General features: G+C 56.0%; 1 protein-coding gene across 2 annotated transcripts in view; it reads right to left on the reverse strand.

The window, feature by feature from the left end:
* The window catches only part of SPEF1 (sperm flagellar 1), a 32,084-nt gene that overhangs the window by 6,322 nt on the left and 12,657 nt on the right, over window positions 1-13,105 (reverse strand). The window contains exon 7 of one of the 2 annotated variants that reach the window (XM_039539175.1): window positions 8,927-12,722. The exons of the other annotated variant lie outside the window; for it this stretch is intronic. Coding sequence (XP_039395109.1) covers window positions 12,615-12,722 — 108 coding nt within the window. The 3' untranslated portion in view covers window positions 8,927-12,614. Of the gene's footprint in view, window positions 1-8,926; window positions 12,723-13,105 lie in introns of those variants that run through there. 2 annotated transcript variants of the gene reach the window in all.

Consider the following 13,105-nt stretch of genomic DNA (forward strand, 5'->3'; position numbering starts at 1 on the left):
ATGTCCCACAATGGTCTGTCAGGTGTCAGTGTGCCTTCCCTGCTGGGCAGGACGTAACACCTGCTGTTGGAGACCAGCACTTCACACGAGTTACTGTCTCTCTCCAGTCTGATGATTTACGCGGTCACAGAGGCTCACAATACAACTGCTGAAATAGCACCTTACAATACGGGATGCAGATGTTATGTCAGATTAGTGCAGGCAGCAACTCACAAGTATTCAGTAAAGTCTAAGCACTAAACACATTCTTATTGCCCTCATACCTGTTTTAACAATACTAACGTACAGCTGAGCCAGACTGATTGCTGCCATGTATTTGTCAGTGTTCCGTTGAGACATGGGGACCTTGGCATGACCTGGTCTGCTAGCGTCACAGACCCCCCAGAAGTGCTGAGAAAGGAGATATAGCTGCAGGGGATAGGACCAATGCCTAGAATGGGCCATAACTCAAGGGAAGCTGTCTCTGAGAGTTAGGGACCGGAGGAAAGGACAGCAACCAGGTTCAAGGGGAGCGGTTGGTGCCCCAGGAATGAGAGGTCCTGAAGAGCATGGCAGAGGAGGAGGACCCTAAACACAGCAGTGGAGAAACAGGTCTGGCGGTAGCCAAATTCTGGACTCTATTTGGTGGCCATGGCTGGGACTGGAGGGAAGATCTAACGAGGCAGAAAATTGGTTGGGATTTCCGACCTGGGCTTGAACATTGGTGCAGGACATCGCAATAGACTGGAAGGAGGCCACTGTCACTCGGGAAGGGACTGGATGTTAGGGGAATCTAGCCAGAGGGCCAGGTCCCAGTGGCTATATAAAGAAGGTTAAACTGGACTATACTATTCAGCTGCTAGGTCCTGACGTGTGTAACAAACCTTATAGCAGGGGTCGGCAACCTTTCAGAAGTGCTGTGCCGAGTCTTCATTTATTCACTCTGATTGAAGGTTTCGCGTGCCGGTCATACATTTTAACGTTTTTAGAAGGTCTCTCTCTACAAGTCTATATATTATATAACTAAACTAGCGTTGTATTGTAAAATAAACAAGGTTTTCAAAATGTTTAAGAAGCTTCATTTAAAATTAAATTAAAATGTTGATCTTATGCCACCGGCCCGCTCAGCCTGCTGCTGCTCTGGGGTTCTGTCCACCTAGGCCGGCAGTGGGCTGAGTGGGGCCTGCGGCCGGGACCCCGGCTGGGAAGGGTCCGGCAGCCAGAACCCCAGACGGGCAGCGGGCTGTGCGGGGCCGGCGGCTGGGACCCCAGACCGGCAGTGGGCTGAGCCGCTCAGCCCCCTGCCACTCAGGGGTTCCATCCGCTGGCTTCTGCTAGCCGGGATCCCGGCTGCCTGATCCACTCAGCCCGCTGCCGGTCTGGGATCCTGGCCCTGCCCACATACAGTGCGTACCTACCTTCCCCCTGGTTCTGGCCCATTCTCTTCCTCTCTCTGCACTGACCTGAGAGTGGGAGTGGACCGAGCACAGGGCTGGGGGTGAAGGGTCTGGCCAGGAGCTAGAACGAGGGAGGGGGCTCGAGGTTTGGGTGTGGGGGCACTTACCTGGGCAGCTCCCATTTGGTGTGAGGGGTGCAGGTGGGAATGTGAGTGGGGGTGCAGGAGCTCCCGTTTGGTGCTCAGGGTGGGGGTGGGGATGTGCGGGATGCATGGGGTGTGGGGGAGCTGGGATGTGGGGGGTGCAAGAGTCAGAGCAGAGGGCTGGGGGCATGTGAGGGGGGTGCAGGTGTCAGGGTAGGGGGGCTGGGTATGTGTGGGGGTGCCAGAGTCAGGGCTGGGGTCATGGGGGAGTGGGTGAAGGAGTCAACAGAGGGCTGGGTGGTACAGGGCTCAGGGCACGGGCCTGGGGGTGTGTGGGGGCTCAGGGCAGGGTGACTGCCCCCCTGCTCCTTGTCCCGGCTACCCTCTCCTGGGACCCCACCCCCTATCTAAGCCTCCCTGCCCCGTGTCCCCTGACTGCCCCCTAGACCCTACCCCTATCTGTCCCCTGACTGCCCCAACCCTTATCCACACCCCGCACCCAGACAGAACCCCCAGACTCCCATGCCTATCCAACAGCTCCCGCCCCTGACAGGACCCCAGAACTCTGGTCCCATATAACGCCCCGCTCCCTGCCTGCCCCCACCCCTCTCCACCCCTGCCTCCTGACAGCACCCCAGAACTCACGACTCATCCAACACCCCAGCTCCTTGTCCCCTGACCACCCCTCCAGAGACCCCCTCACCCTAAGTGCCCCCAGGACCCTCCTTGCTCCTTGTCCCCTGACCCCTATCCACCCCCAAACAGACCCCGGGACTCCCATGCCCCATCCACCCCCTGCTCCCTGGCTGCCCCTTCCAGAGAGCCCCCCCTTAACCACTGCCCCGGGATCCCACCCCCATCCAACCCACCCTGCTCCCTGTCCCCTGACTGCCCCCACCCCTTACCCAACCCCGGCCCCCTTCCCATAAGGCTCCCGCTCATCCGAGTCCTGCCACCGCCGCACACGCAGCCCCGCCCCACCCCACCCCTCAGAGCGCTGCACGTGCGGCGGCAGGGCTCCGGATGAGCGGGGAGCGTCTTTCCCTCCCCACAGAGCCAAACGCTGCCCCCAGAGCGCTGCACGCGGCGGCAGGGCTCCAGGGGAGGGGCTGGCGGCTTGCTGCGCTCGGCCTGGCGCTCCGGCCCGGGAGCGCGGACCCTGTGGCTTGCCGCGCCGGGCAGGATTTTTAATGGCACGCGGAGTCCCGGCAGGCCCCAGCGCGCCATTAAAAATCGGCTCGCGTGCCATCGGTTGCCGACCCCTGCCTACAACAGCCACTCCTGGCAGTACCTTACATGATCGGCCAGTGAACACGTCTCTGGTGTATCTCCCTGGGAGGGGAGCCCTGGAGCCAGTCCCTATCTGGTACAAGTGCCTGATCAGCAACCTGCCGCGTAGCAGCTGTACATCACAGGCAGGAGCCCGTCTAGAAAGCCGCTCTGGGCCGGGGCAATATAGCACAGGCAGGGCACGTGCGCTGGGCCCCACGCACAGCTTTGCTCCTGTAGGGCCCTGACGCGCCATTTCTTTTGGAAGCAAAAGCATTTTTCCCTGTTAGGGTGGGGAGTGGGAACGGAGCCGCCGCTCCTACAGCTCCCGCAGCCGGGTGAAAGAAAACTGGGTTGAGCCTCCCAACTCTGACCCGTCTCTTTCCCTGCCTGCTTTATCCCTCCTAACGCTCGTTTTCCACATCAGGTCCTGCCGTCGCCGCGAGAACACCCATGGGTCAGTCGCACCAAGGGGACGCTGACGGCACATGCAGCAGCTTTGCACTTTGCTCTACTGTAAATACCACGTCTCCGGTTACCCCTCCGGGAAACCCAGCGACCCCAGCGCGGGGCTGTACCCCGTCTGGCAAGCAGCTGAAGGAAGCAGGCGGCCGTCTCTAAGTCAGAGGTACCCAAGGAGGCCTGCAGACAGATTAGCTGTGACTGGCTCTCCAGACACCTCTTCCCGGGGCGGCCTGTGGCCATGTTAGCTGGAGGGAGGAGAAACGTCATTTGGAAGAAGAGTCAAATGAGAAAAGGGCATCCGCGTGTGCAGGAGGGTCGCTGCTGGCTGATAAGAGGCATCGGCAGGAAGCAGACTAGCACGTGACGTGGCCGGTTGCCTGCTCGGAACTGGGCTGAGAACCTCCGCCCTCCCCAGCTCATTCTACGGAAACGACTGGCCATCACTGATCCTCTCGACTGACTTCAAGCTGCTGCTGCTGGCCTGGGGTGGTGGAGAGCTCTGGAGCCCATCACTAATCCCTGGCACCAGCCAGGGCCCTGTCTTGCTTCTTTATCGCAGCAGGTGAATGCTGACGTCCCTGGAAACAAGGGGGCTGGTAGATCTGACTTTCATACTTCCCTGCCCTTTCTGGTTCGTTGGTGTAGGGGTAGCCGTGCATGCTGGGCAGCAGGGTCCCGCTCTTTGCCTGCATTGGACCCACACCCACACCCACTTTCTATCCCTCACCTACGTGTCTTCTGCTATTTCCCATCCTCTCCCTCCGGCTCCCAACGTCCTGTTCCTCAGCTTCCCACAGGCCCCGGCCTCCTGCACCGAATGCTGCTCTCCTGGCCTTCGAAACCCTCCTGTCCTGTGTCCTGTCTAATGTAGACAGGCTTTTCGGGGCTGGGGGACGTGCCTTTACGTTTCTTACACGCCATGTGGGGAAAGATTTCTGTGACGATCATGCTAAGAATTGATGGAATAACGATGACCATAGAATCCCTCCTCTGAAATGTGCTGGCTTTGGCGTTAAAATATTTCACTGCCCAAAGCCCACACCTGGGACTCCGGCCTTCTCCCAGGCGGCTTTACGGCCCTTTGGCACTGGAACAAGGTGATCTTTCTCCTGGCTGGCTGTTACTGACTTGTCGTATTTGGCTCTCAGTGCTCCGGGGCCTGTCAGCTCATGTGACTGTCCAGAACCCCCCCAGGCGCTGGAAGTAATTATGACCATGGATGAAACCTATCCACTTTCCAGAGACCCGTCAGCTCGGCTGGTGAGCGCTAGGGTAGCTCTGGTAATTCAATCAGCGGCTGTAATTCGCTAATGGGCAGGATCAGTTCTGGGCCGCAGCCGAAAAGGGCTTTGTTTCCATCGCCCCAGGCCTTTGCCAGCTGGCAAGCGGCTGCCAGTTTAGAATGACAGAACTTCACTCCCTGGCGTATTCCTGTGGCAGAGCAGAGCGCGCCTCGCTGGAGCCTGTCTGGAGCCTGTCTGGACCATGTTCCCCAGGGCCGGGCCAGGATCCTTCCGAACAATCCAGGATCTAGGCCTGTGTCCAGCCTTAAGTGTCCCAAGTAATGGGGGACTACTCCACTGTCTAGGACAGAGGTCCCCAAACTGTGGGGCGGGCCCCCCTAGGGGGGCATGGAGAAACATTCGGGGGGCCCAGTGGGGTCCAGGCCAGCCCCCACGGGGGGGTGGGGAGGGAGCGCCACCCAGCCCGCTCGGCTCCCAGCTCTGCTCTGGCCCCATCCGTGGCTCCCGGCCCTGTGCCTGGCCCCATAGCCTCAGCCTGGCTGCACCTCTGCCCACAGCCCTGGCCCTGGCCCCAGTCCCGCCCCCAGCCTCAGCCTCTGGCCGCAGCTCCGTTCCCAGTCTCAGTCCCCTTAACCCTGTCTGGGTCTTGGGGGCAGGGAGAGTACTGAGAGGGGTAAGGGGAGGCCGCGACCCTGGAAAGTTTGGGAACCACTGTCTACCACATTTCACTGTCCGAAATCAAAGATGCTGTAGGCACACCTCAGCCTCCTCAGCAGATCACTTTTCTCTGAGGTGTCTGGAGCACACGAGTCCTTGAGGGCAGTGGCCTTAATGGGGAGGGCTTGGATTGAGGCATGTTTCCATGGGGACTGTTGTGATCACTGGACCAACAAACTGACCCTAATAGTGAGCTCAGTTGTAAAAAGTCTATGAAAGTTCACGAGATGTCACCATAACCTATAACGACAAGTGTTGATGGACAGTAGGGCCAGTCGTTTTCAGTAACGTATGTTATAAACAGGTGCAAGAGAACTGGCCAGAGGGACTGGATTAGCCCAGACCAAAACGAGACCACATTGCGATAACTCAAGGACAGTGGTCCTGAAACCACGCTGGGTAAAAAGAGAAGATACGGAACTGGAAATTAATAGACCAGCACTGATGTGTCGGATATTAGGCTTAATTGGTGGACAAAATAATGAGAGTCTGGGGCGGGCTATTCCACCCACCATTCCCTTTGTGAGTCCTTCAAGAAAGAGACTTTGGGGAGAAAGGCTGAGGGGACTGGGATTGTTTAGTCTGCAGAAGAGTGAGGGGGGATTTGATAGCTGCTTTCAACTACCTGAAGGGGGGTTCCAAAGAGGATGGAGCTCGGCTGTTCTCAGTGGTGGCAGATGACAGAACAAGGAGCAAAGGTCTCAGGTTGCAGTGGGGGAGGTCTAGGTTGGATATTAGGAAACACCATTTCACTAGAAGGGTGGTGAAACATTGGAATGGGTTACCTAGGGAGGTGAGGGAATCTCCTTCCTTAGAGGTTTTTAAGGCCCGGCTTGACAAAGCCCTGGCTGGGATGATTTAGTTGGGGTTGGTCCTGCTTTGAGCAGGGGGTTGGACTAGATACCTCCTGAGGTCCCTTCCAACCCTGATGTTCTATGATTCTATGATTAGGGGAGAACAGATGGAGGCTACTGGAGTGAGCGTCACCATCATGGCTGCTACCCCCACTGTCTCCTGGGACCCTGGGACCTTGTCTTCCTGATCCAGAGGGATGTCCTGGCCAACCCAGGCCAGAGAGAGGAACCCAGCTGACATCACCACCTCGACCGGCTCCAGCTGAATCCCAGACACCACCTGGGATGAAACGGGATCAGCCTTTCATAACAACAGCTCCAGCCCATCTCAAACCAACATCTTCTCTTGTCCCCAAAAGGATGGTTATTACCATCTTTGGGACCATCTAAGAGACTGTCTGACAAGGGGCTTTTTCCTTCTGAAAACTCTCTCCAGCTAAAGGCAGAGGGAGCAAGGGATGGTGTTAAAAATCAAAGCTTCACTCAGTACTTTCCATTTCAAATGCTTTCTCTGGTTTTCCTTCTTTTCTCTATAATAAAAGGGCAGAAGGATTTTTAGTAACGTGTTTGCCCTGGTATGAAGCAGGCTGAGGTCTGTGTACCAAACCTCAGACCTTATTTACCACTGGTTAATGTTGGACGGTGACTGGGTTATATTAACAGCTTTGGCCCATTAATACAACAGGGCCCTCCGCTGAGACAGCCTTGATGTAGCCATCCTTGACTGAGGTGCCCTTACCCAAGGAGGTTTAAAGGAAGACCGTTCACTGACAGGTCAGTGAAGAAAATGTACAATGAAGCCAACTTTAAATATTCCCCATATGAAAAATGCTGGCCCAATTTCCTTCCAAAACGCACATTCCTCCTGCTGGAATAAACAGAAAAAGAAGCACAACCAAGTTTGTGCCAAATTTCCTTCCCAGAAATCGCCTGTGGGCCGAAACCAAGCCCAGAGAAGTGACGCCCCAAAGGAATTCTGCCTGAGAACATTGCGAGCAAGTGGAAACGTGGCTCAGAATGGAACTTGCAGCCCCTGCTTAGCCGTAGCGCATGGTCCCCAAACTTTTCACTGTCGTGCCCCCCCCTTACCCCTGTCTGTGCCCTTCCCTCCTTGGTAGGGGGCCTGAGGCTGGGGCCATACCTGGGCTGGGGCTGGGAGGGAGCCAGGGCCGGGAACCACGCTGCGGCCAGGGGCCGGGGCCAGGAGTGGAGCCGCAGCAGGGGACGGGGCTGGAGCAGTGCTGGGGGCAGATGGGGGCTGGGTGACGCTCCCTCCCACACCCCAACCCCAATTTTGGGAGCATTCATGGCCCACCATATAATTTATATTCCCAGAAGTGGCCTTCGGGCCAAAACATTTGCCCCCCCCATATCTAAGTCTACAAAACTGGCCTGTTTCCAGGTTTGCTCAGGGAGCGAGGGACAAGATGAGCTGCCAATTAACTGTGCAAATGCCATGTACTGCATATGTGCTGCAAACCTCTGCTGATCACATCTCCCCCCTGCTATGGAGCATCCAGGCTGAGTGGGGCATTGGGCACCTGTAGAACACCATGTGTCTGAGGACAGCATTATGGAGCAATCCCACTGCCCCCACCAGTCCAACTGAGAGGGCCATCCGGCCTCTCAGCAACTGCAGAAAACTGTCCATTCTAAACTAAGCTTTTCTGTTGGCTGGCTCGGCTCACCTGTAACACCCAGAATGCATCACAGCAAGCGCTCTGTTGGAAGCTGGCCCCCACCCTTCCACTCAGCGGCGCCGTTTCACGTGTGGAGGCATTTTACAAAGTGCCCTTTAAAATAAGATCTCGCTCATTCTCCGTTTGCCCAGACACGGCCTCCCTCCCCCACACCTGCTGCACACGCCCCAAACACCTCGCGCTGCAGACGTTCCCGTCACCCGTGGGGTGGAGTGTCGAAACCCCCCACTGTGGCAGTCACAAAGGGGTTAACAGATGGAGTAATTACTCCCCCAGATGTGACTAGGTAGCTGCCTGGCTGGGAAATACGGTTCTCAGGCAGAGTGGGGCGGCTGCCGCAGACTATCTCAAGGAGGTTCCTCAGCAGAAGCCTGGAAAGGAGCCACCCAAGAAATGGACCCAGAGGCTGGGCTGTAGCAAACAGATGTTTCTTTCCCTCCTACAAGGTGAGGAAGAGAGGCCAGGTTGGCCCCTGTTGCCAAGCCATGGAGAGACTGCTGGAGAGAGTGAAGGAGACCCGGCAAGTGGGAGTATGGGCTGTGGAAAGGCCAGGGTGTCCCAATGAGCCCTGAGAAAAGGAGGGGAGGGATGGCCCCCTTCGCACACCAGCACCAGAACGTGGGGAAAAGGGCCGGGTCCCACATTCGCCCCCTCACTGCTGCAAACGCAGGACTAGGGTTAAAAATCAGCCTTCTCAAAGAGATGAGATTGTGGGTTATTTACCTTCCCCTCTCCCCCAGGAAGCTAGGGTACCATCTAATATGGGAATAGGGCCGGAGACACCCACATCTCGGTGGGATTAATGTCACAGCACTGCCATGAGAACCATGGGATGCTTCTGGGAATAGCGTGGAGATGGCTGATCACTACCGGGAGACTATCCCCTGCATGCTGCCATCTTCCAGGCGAGACACTGCAGAGCACCTGGCCTGGGTTTGGGTATGTGGGAGACTATGGGGGAAGCCAGATGTTTCCAAAGCTTATTGCTCACCCCATCCGCTACTTGCCAAGAAATCCTGACTAACAAGCAGAGCATTGCTGACTTCACATGGGGACCCAGATGCTGAGACATTTGCAAGCATCAGGTTTTACTCTCAAATGTCTGCATCGATTCTCTTTCTCTCTCTCTCGCTCTCACACACATACACACCCATCAGGAGGAAAGGAAATAAACACTTTTATACCAAAAATGATACAGGAAACCCTCATACAATTAACCCCCCAGGTTATGCAGACAGCAGAGTCCACACCAAACAGCAACACAATCATCGAAACAGAGATTGGTAAATAAAACAATTAAAAAATCATCAACAATTGATTAAGTGCCAGCCCCAGTCTGGAAAATTAGCACATTAGCCACCAGAGAACGCCATGTTTTACAACCCAGGACAACCTAACCCCTCGGCTCCAGCATCTGGTCTGCTATGCTCCATTGAAATAGCAATGGAACATCATGAGATGATACGGTATACATATGGTTGCTACAGAGGTCCATATTGTACATAATGAGGTCCATATGGTAGATAAGTGGGGGGGTTCCCTTGGCATATGAAGAAGTACATACCCAGCTGGGTTTTGCACCCAAGCACCTGATACCTGGATATTGGTGAAGGTGACCAGCAGGCCTAGCAGCAAAGTGGATAATTTGTGGCCTGTATTTTCTTTCCCATGCTTTGCTTGGCATTCTGCTCTTTCAGCCTGCGTGATGCAGAGGTATCGACTGCCATGGCAGGGTGCACAAGATGGAGCAGAGATTAAAGATCAGAGGAGATTTTACTCCACCTCCTGTTGCCATCCATCCTCCTGTGCTTGCAGTTCTGTCAGCAACAGTGATGCAAGGAGAGGGTGCAGGAGGAGCAGACGGACTCCGGAGAGGCAAGGATCCTGATCAAGAATCCCTAGTTACAAAGACAAAGGGACCCGCATCCCTCGCCACACAGGAATATACAGGAAAGCAGCAAAGTTACTTCCCTTGCTCAGTTTAGTGTCGGCTTGACAGCCGTGGGGGCTGAAGACCCTAGCAGGTCTTCAGGGTACGGCAGGGCAAACTTCCCTGCACTGTCCAAGCCAGAACGGAGGCCTGGGGAATTCAGTCTTCTTGGCTCAATCAGTCCGTGGTCTCTCTGAGGCTGCCAACGAGGAGCCCAGTTAATGCTGGTTGCCCTGGCCCTGATGGACCCCCTCCATTCAGAACTGGAGTGGGATCCTGAGGGTCCATTGATGTCAGTGGGAAGAGTCCCAATGACACCAGTGGGTGCCGGATCAGGGCCTGCTGGCACTGGGCGCTCATCAGATGGGAGCCACTTTCAGGCCTTACCAGTGAGCAGGATGGTTGCTAACCTGAGCGTTCCCATCAGCTGCTGCTTAATGGCATCCTTACGCTGCTCCTGCTGCATCGGCCCCAAAGCCGCCTCGGAGACACACGGGGCCAGACTCTGCTCTCCCTGACCCTGCTGCAAACCAGGACTAACTCCCCAGAGATCAATGGGGCATTCTCCCTCCCAGGGGAGTCACTGGGGCTTGCGTGGGAATTTGGCAGCTCTCCGGGACCGCAGGAAGCTGAAGGCAAGTGTGTTGTGCCAAGCGATAGTGCAGGTAGGTCACTGACTGTAGAGAAGAAAGCAGAGCGGGGCCTGAACCCAGCCTCTGACCCACACACCTCAGAATTTCAGGAGGTGTCAGTCTGAACCCACATGCGGGCTCCCGTTGGGCCAAAGTGCAGCTCTTTATCCAAACACCCTCCAGTTCTGACGTGTTCAGAATGCAGGGCCAGCTTCAGCAGCTCGGTCCCATCCCTGGCTAGAAGAGCGTCTATGGGCCAGATTCCCCACTGATGCAAGTCAGCATCGCTTCACTGACTGCAGTACAGCTACTCCCGTTTACACCAGCCGAGACCTGGCCCATTGCCCTCCGTACAGCTACTCCCATTTACACCAGCCGGGACCTGGCCCAGTGCCCTCAGTACAGCTACTCCCATTTACACCAGCCGGGACCTGGCCCATTGCCCTCCGTACAGCTACTCCCATTTCCACCAGCCGGGACCTGGCCCAGTGCCCTCAGTACAGCTACTCCCATTTACACCAGCCGGGACCTGGCCCATTGACCTCCGTACAGCTACTCCCATTTCCACCAGCCGGGACCTGGCCCATTGACCTCCGTACAGCTACTCCCATTTACACCAGCCGGGACCTGGCCCATTGCCCTCCGTACAGCTACTCCCATTTACACCAGCCGGGACCTGGCCCATTGCCCTCCGTACAGCTACTCCCGTTTCCACCAGCCGGGACCTGGCCCATTGCCCTCAGTACAGCTACTCCCATTTCCACCAGCCGGGACCTGGCCCATTGCCCTCAGTACAGCTACTCCCATTTCCACCAGCCGGGACCTGGCCCAGTGTCCTCAGTACAGCTACTCCCATTTCCACCAGCCGGGACCTGGCCCAGTGCCCTCAGTACAGCTACTCCCGTTTACAGCAGGTGAGGGGCTGGCCCTGAGTTTGTAGCTTTCGTGTCTGAGAGCAGCCGCCAGCATCTGCCCAGCAGGGCGCTTCTCTGTGCCTGTGATTGGTCAGCCCTGCTATTGGTCAGCGTTGCTATTATCAGCGCTTGGCCCATGGTAGAGGTGGCTCCTTTCTAGTCAGACAGCCTTTGAACCCCACCCACGGGCTGCAGAACCCCAAACTGTTAGGAGCAGAGAGCCAGGAGCTGAGGATCTTTTCATGCTTGTATCCAAATGGAGCCCAGAGTAAACTGATCAATGGGTGGAGGTGACTGATCTCCACAAGGCCTGATCCCAGAGGGCCTTACTCAGGGTGTGTCTACACAGCACCAGCTGGCATGGGCTAGCTTACCCGAGCTGGCTAGCGTGGGGAACAGCAGTGAAGACAGAGCGGGAGGGCGTCAGCATGGGTAGTGCTGCCTGGCCCGGAGCCTGGCCACGCATTCTGCTCAGTAGCCTGTGCTGCGTTGGCTTCATGGCTACGTTACCGGTCCTAGCTGGATTCACGCTGGCTCAGGTAGGCTGCCCTGTGCCAGCTTTTGCTGCGTAGACAGATCCTCAGCCTGCAGTGGGAGTTGTCCCTGAGTGAGGGCTCCAGGATCGCACCTATAGAAACGCATCCTTGGGAATGAGCCATTCCTTCCCCAGGCATCTCCAATCAGCTGTCACCCAAGAGCCACCAGATGGAACAAAAGGGGGGGGGGGCTCTTTAAAACAATTAACAAGCAAAGGGGTGGCCTGGTACTAAAGCATGGAAAGCAGAGGAGTCAATATTCTGAATGAAAGTCGCTGGATTTGGTTATAGATAGAAAACCTGGCGCTCGAAATACTGCCTCAGCCCGATCACCTTCAGGCACATTTGTGAGTGCACATTTGCACTAGCATTTCTTGCAAATGTATAAGTGCATGCACAACTGGGGGTCCATGTCCATAATTGCAATGAATGCAAAGCCGACTGAGTGCAGATGCATAAACGTGACTAACAAATGCATGCACAATCACTGGTGCACTTACACAATTACAGCACCCTCATGCACAATTGCAGGTGAACTTCTAGATGTGCATTTGCCACCTGTGCTTGTGCATGTGCATTTTTCACTCTTGGACTCTAGGCCTTATTTTTTCCTCAGTTTTGCCCTTGGATTGTAAGAAACTGGGAGCCCTGTGTCATTATTCAAATCCAGACTCTACCAGTCCTGCCTGGGACGGCTCAGTCTCTCCAAGCCCAGGAGGAGCCATGAGCAGTGGGAGAGGCACAGGAATGGCGGCTCTTACAGATGTGCCTGGGAGAGGTTCTGAGGGTGTGAGAGTCGCAGGGAAGGGCGCGGGAGGCAAACCGAGCCCTGCCTCATTTCTGTTTCTGCTCCACCTGCTGTAGGCGCCTTGTGAGGTCGTCAATCCGAACGTTCTTCAGGTGGAGCAGGTGTTCCAGCCGCCGCACCTTCATCTGCAGGATCTGAGCAAAGGGAAGCACACGTTGGCTGGGGTGATCGGACTTTTTTTAAAGGGAAGGACCCGAACCAAGCCCCTGGGCCTTGCAGGCTGGAGCCAGTTCTGAATTCTGCAGCTTGGGCCCGTCTCTGCCCATTTTCACACATGTCCTCTTTCTCCTATCTAGCTCTTAGCGAGGACTTTTCATCAGTAAAGCTCAAAGCACTTTGCAAAGGAGGCCAGTAAGATTAGCTCAGGGTCACCCAGCAGGCCAGTGGCCAAACCAGGACTAGAACCCAGGGCGCCTGAGTCCTGCGCTCTACCCACTAGGCTACGCTGTTTGTCATGAAAAAGAACACAACTTTTTTGTACATCTTGTGCTTTTTAGGCCAATGGCAAGCTCCTGAG

Source organism: Mauremys reevesii, linkage group 5 (genome assembly GCF_016161935.1).
Source record: "Mauremys reevesii isolate NIE-2019 linkage group 5, ASM1616193v1, whole genome shotgun sequence".
In the NCBI taxonomy this organism is placed as follows: Eukaryota; Metazoa; Chordata; order Testudines; family Geoemydidae; genus Mauremys; species Mauremys reevesii.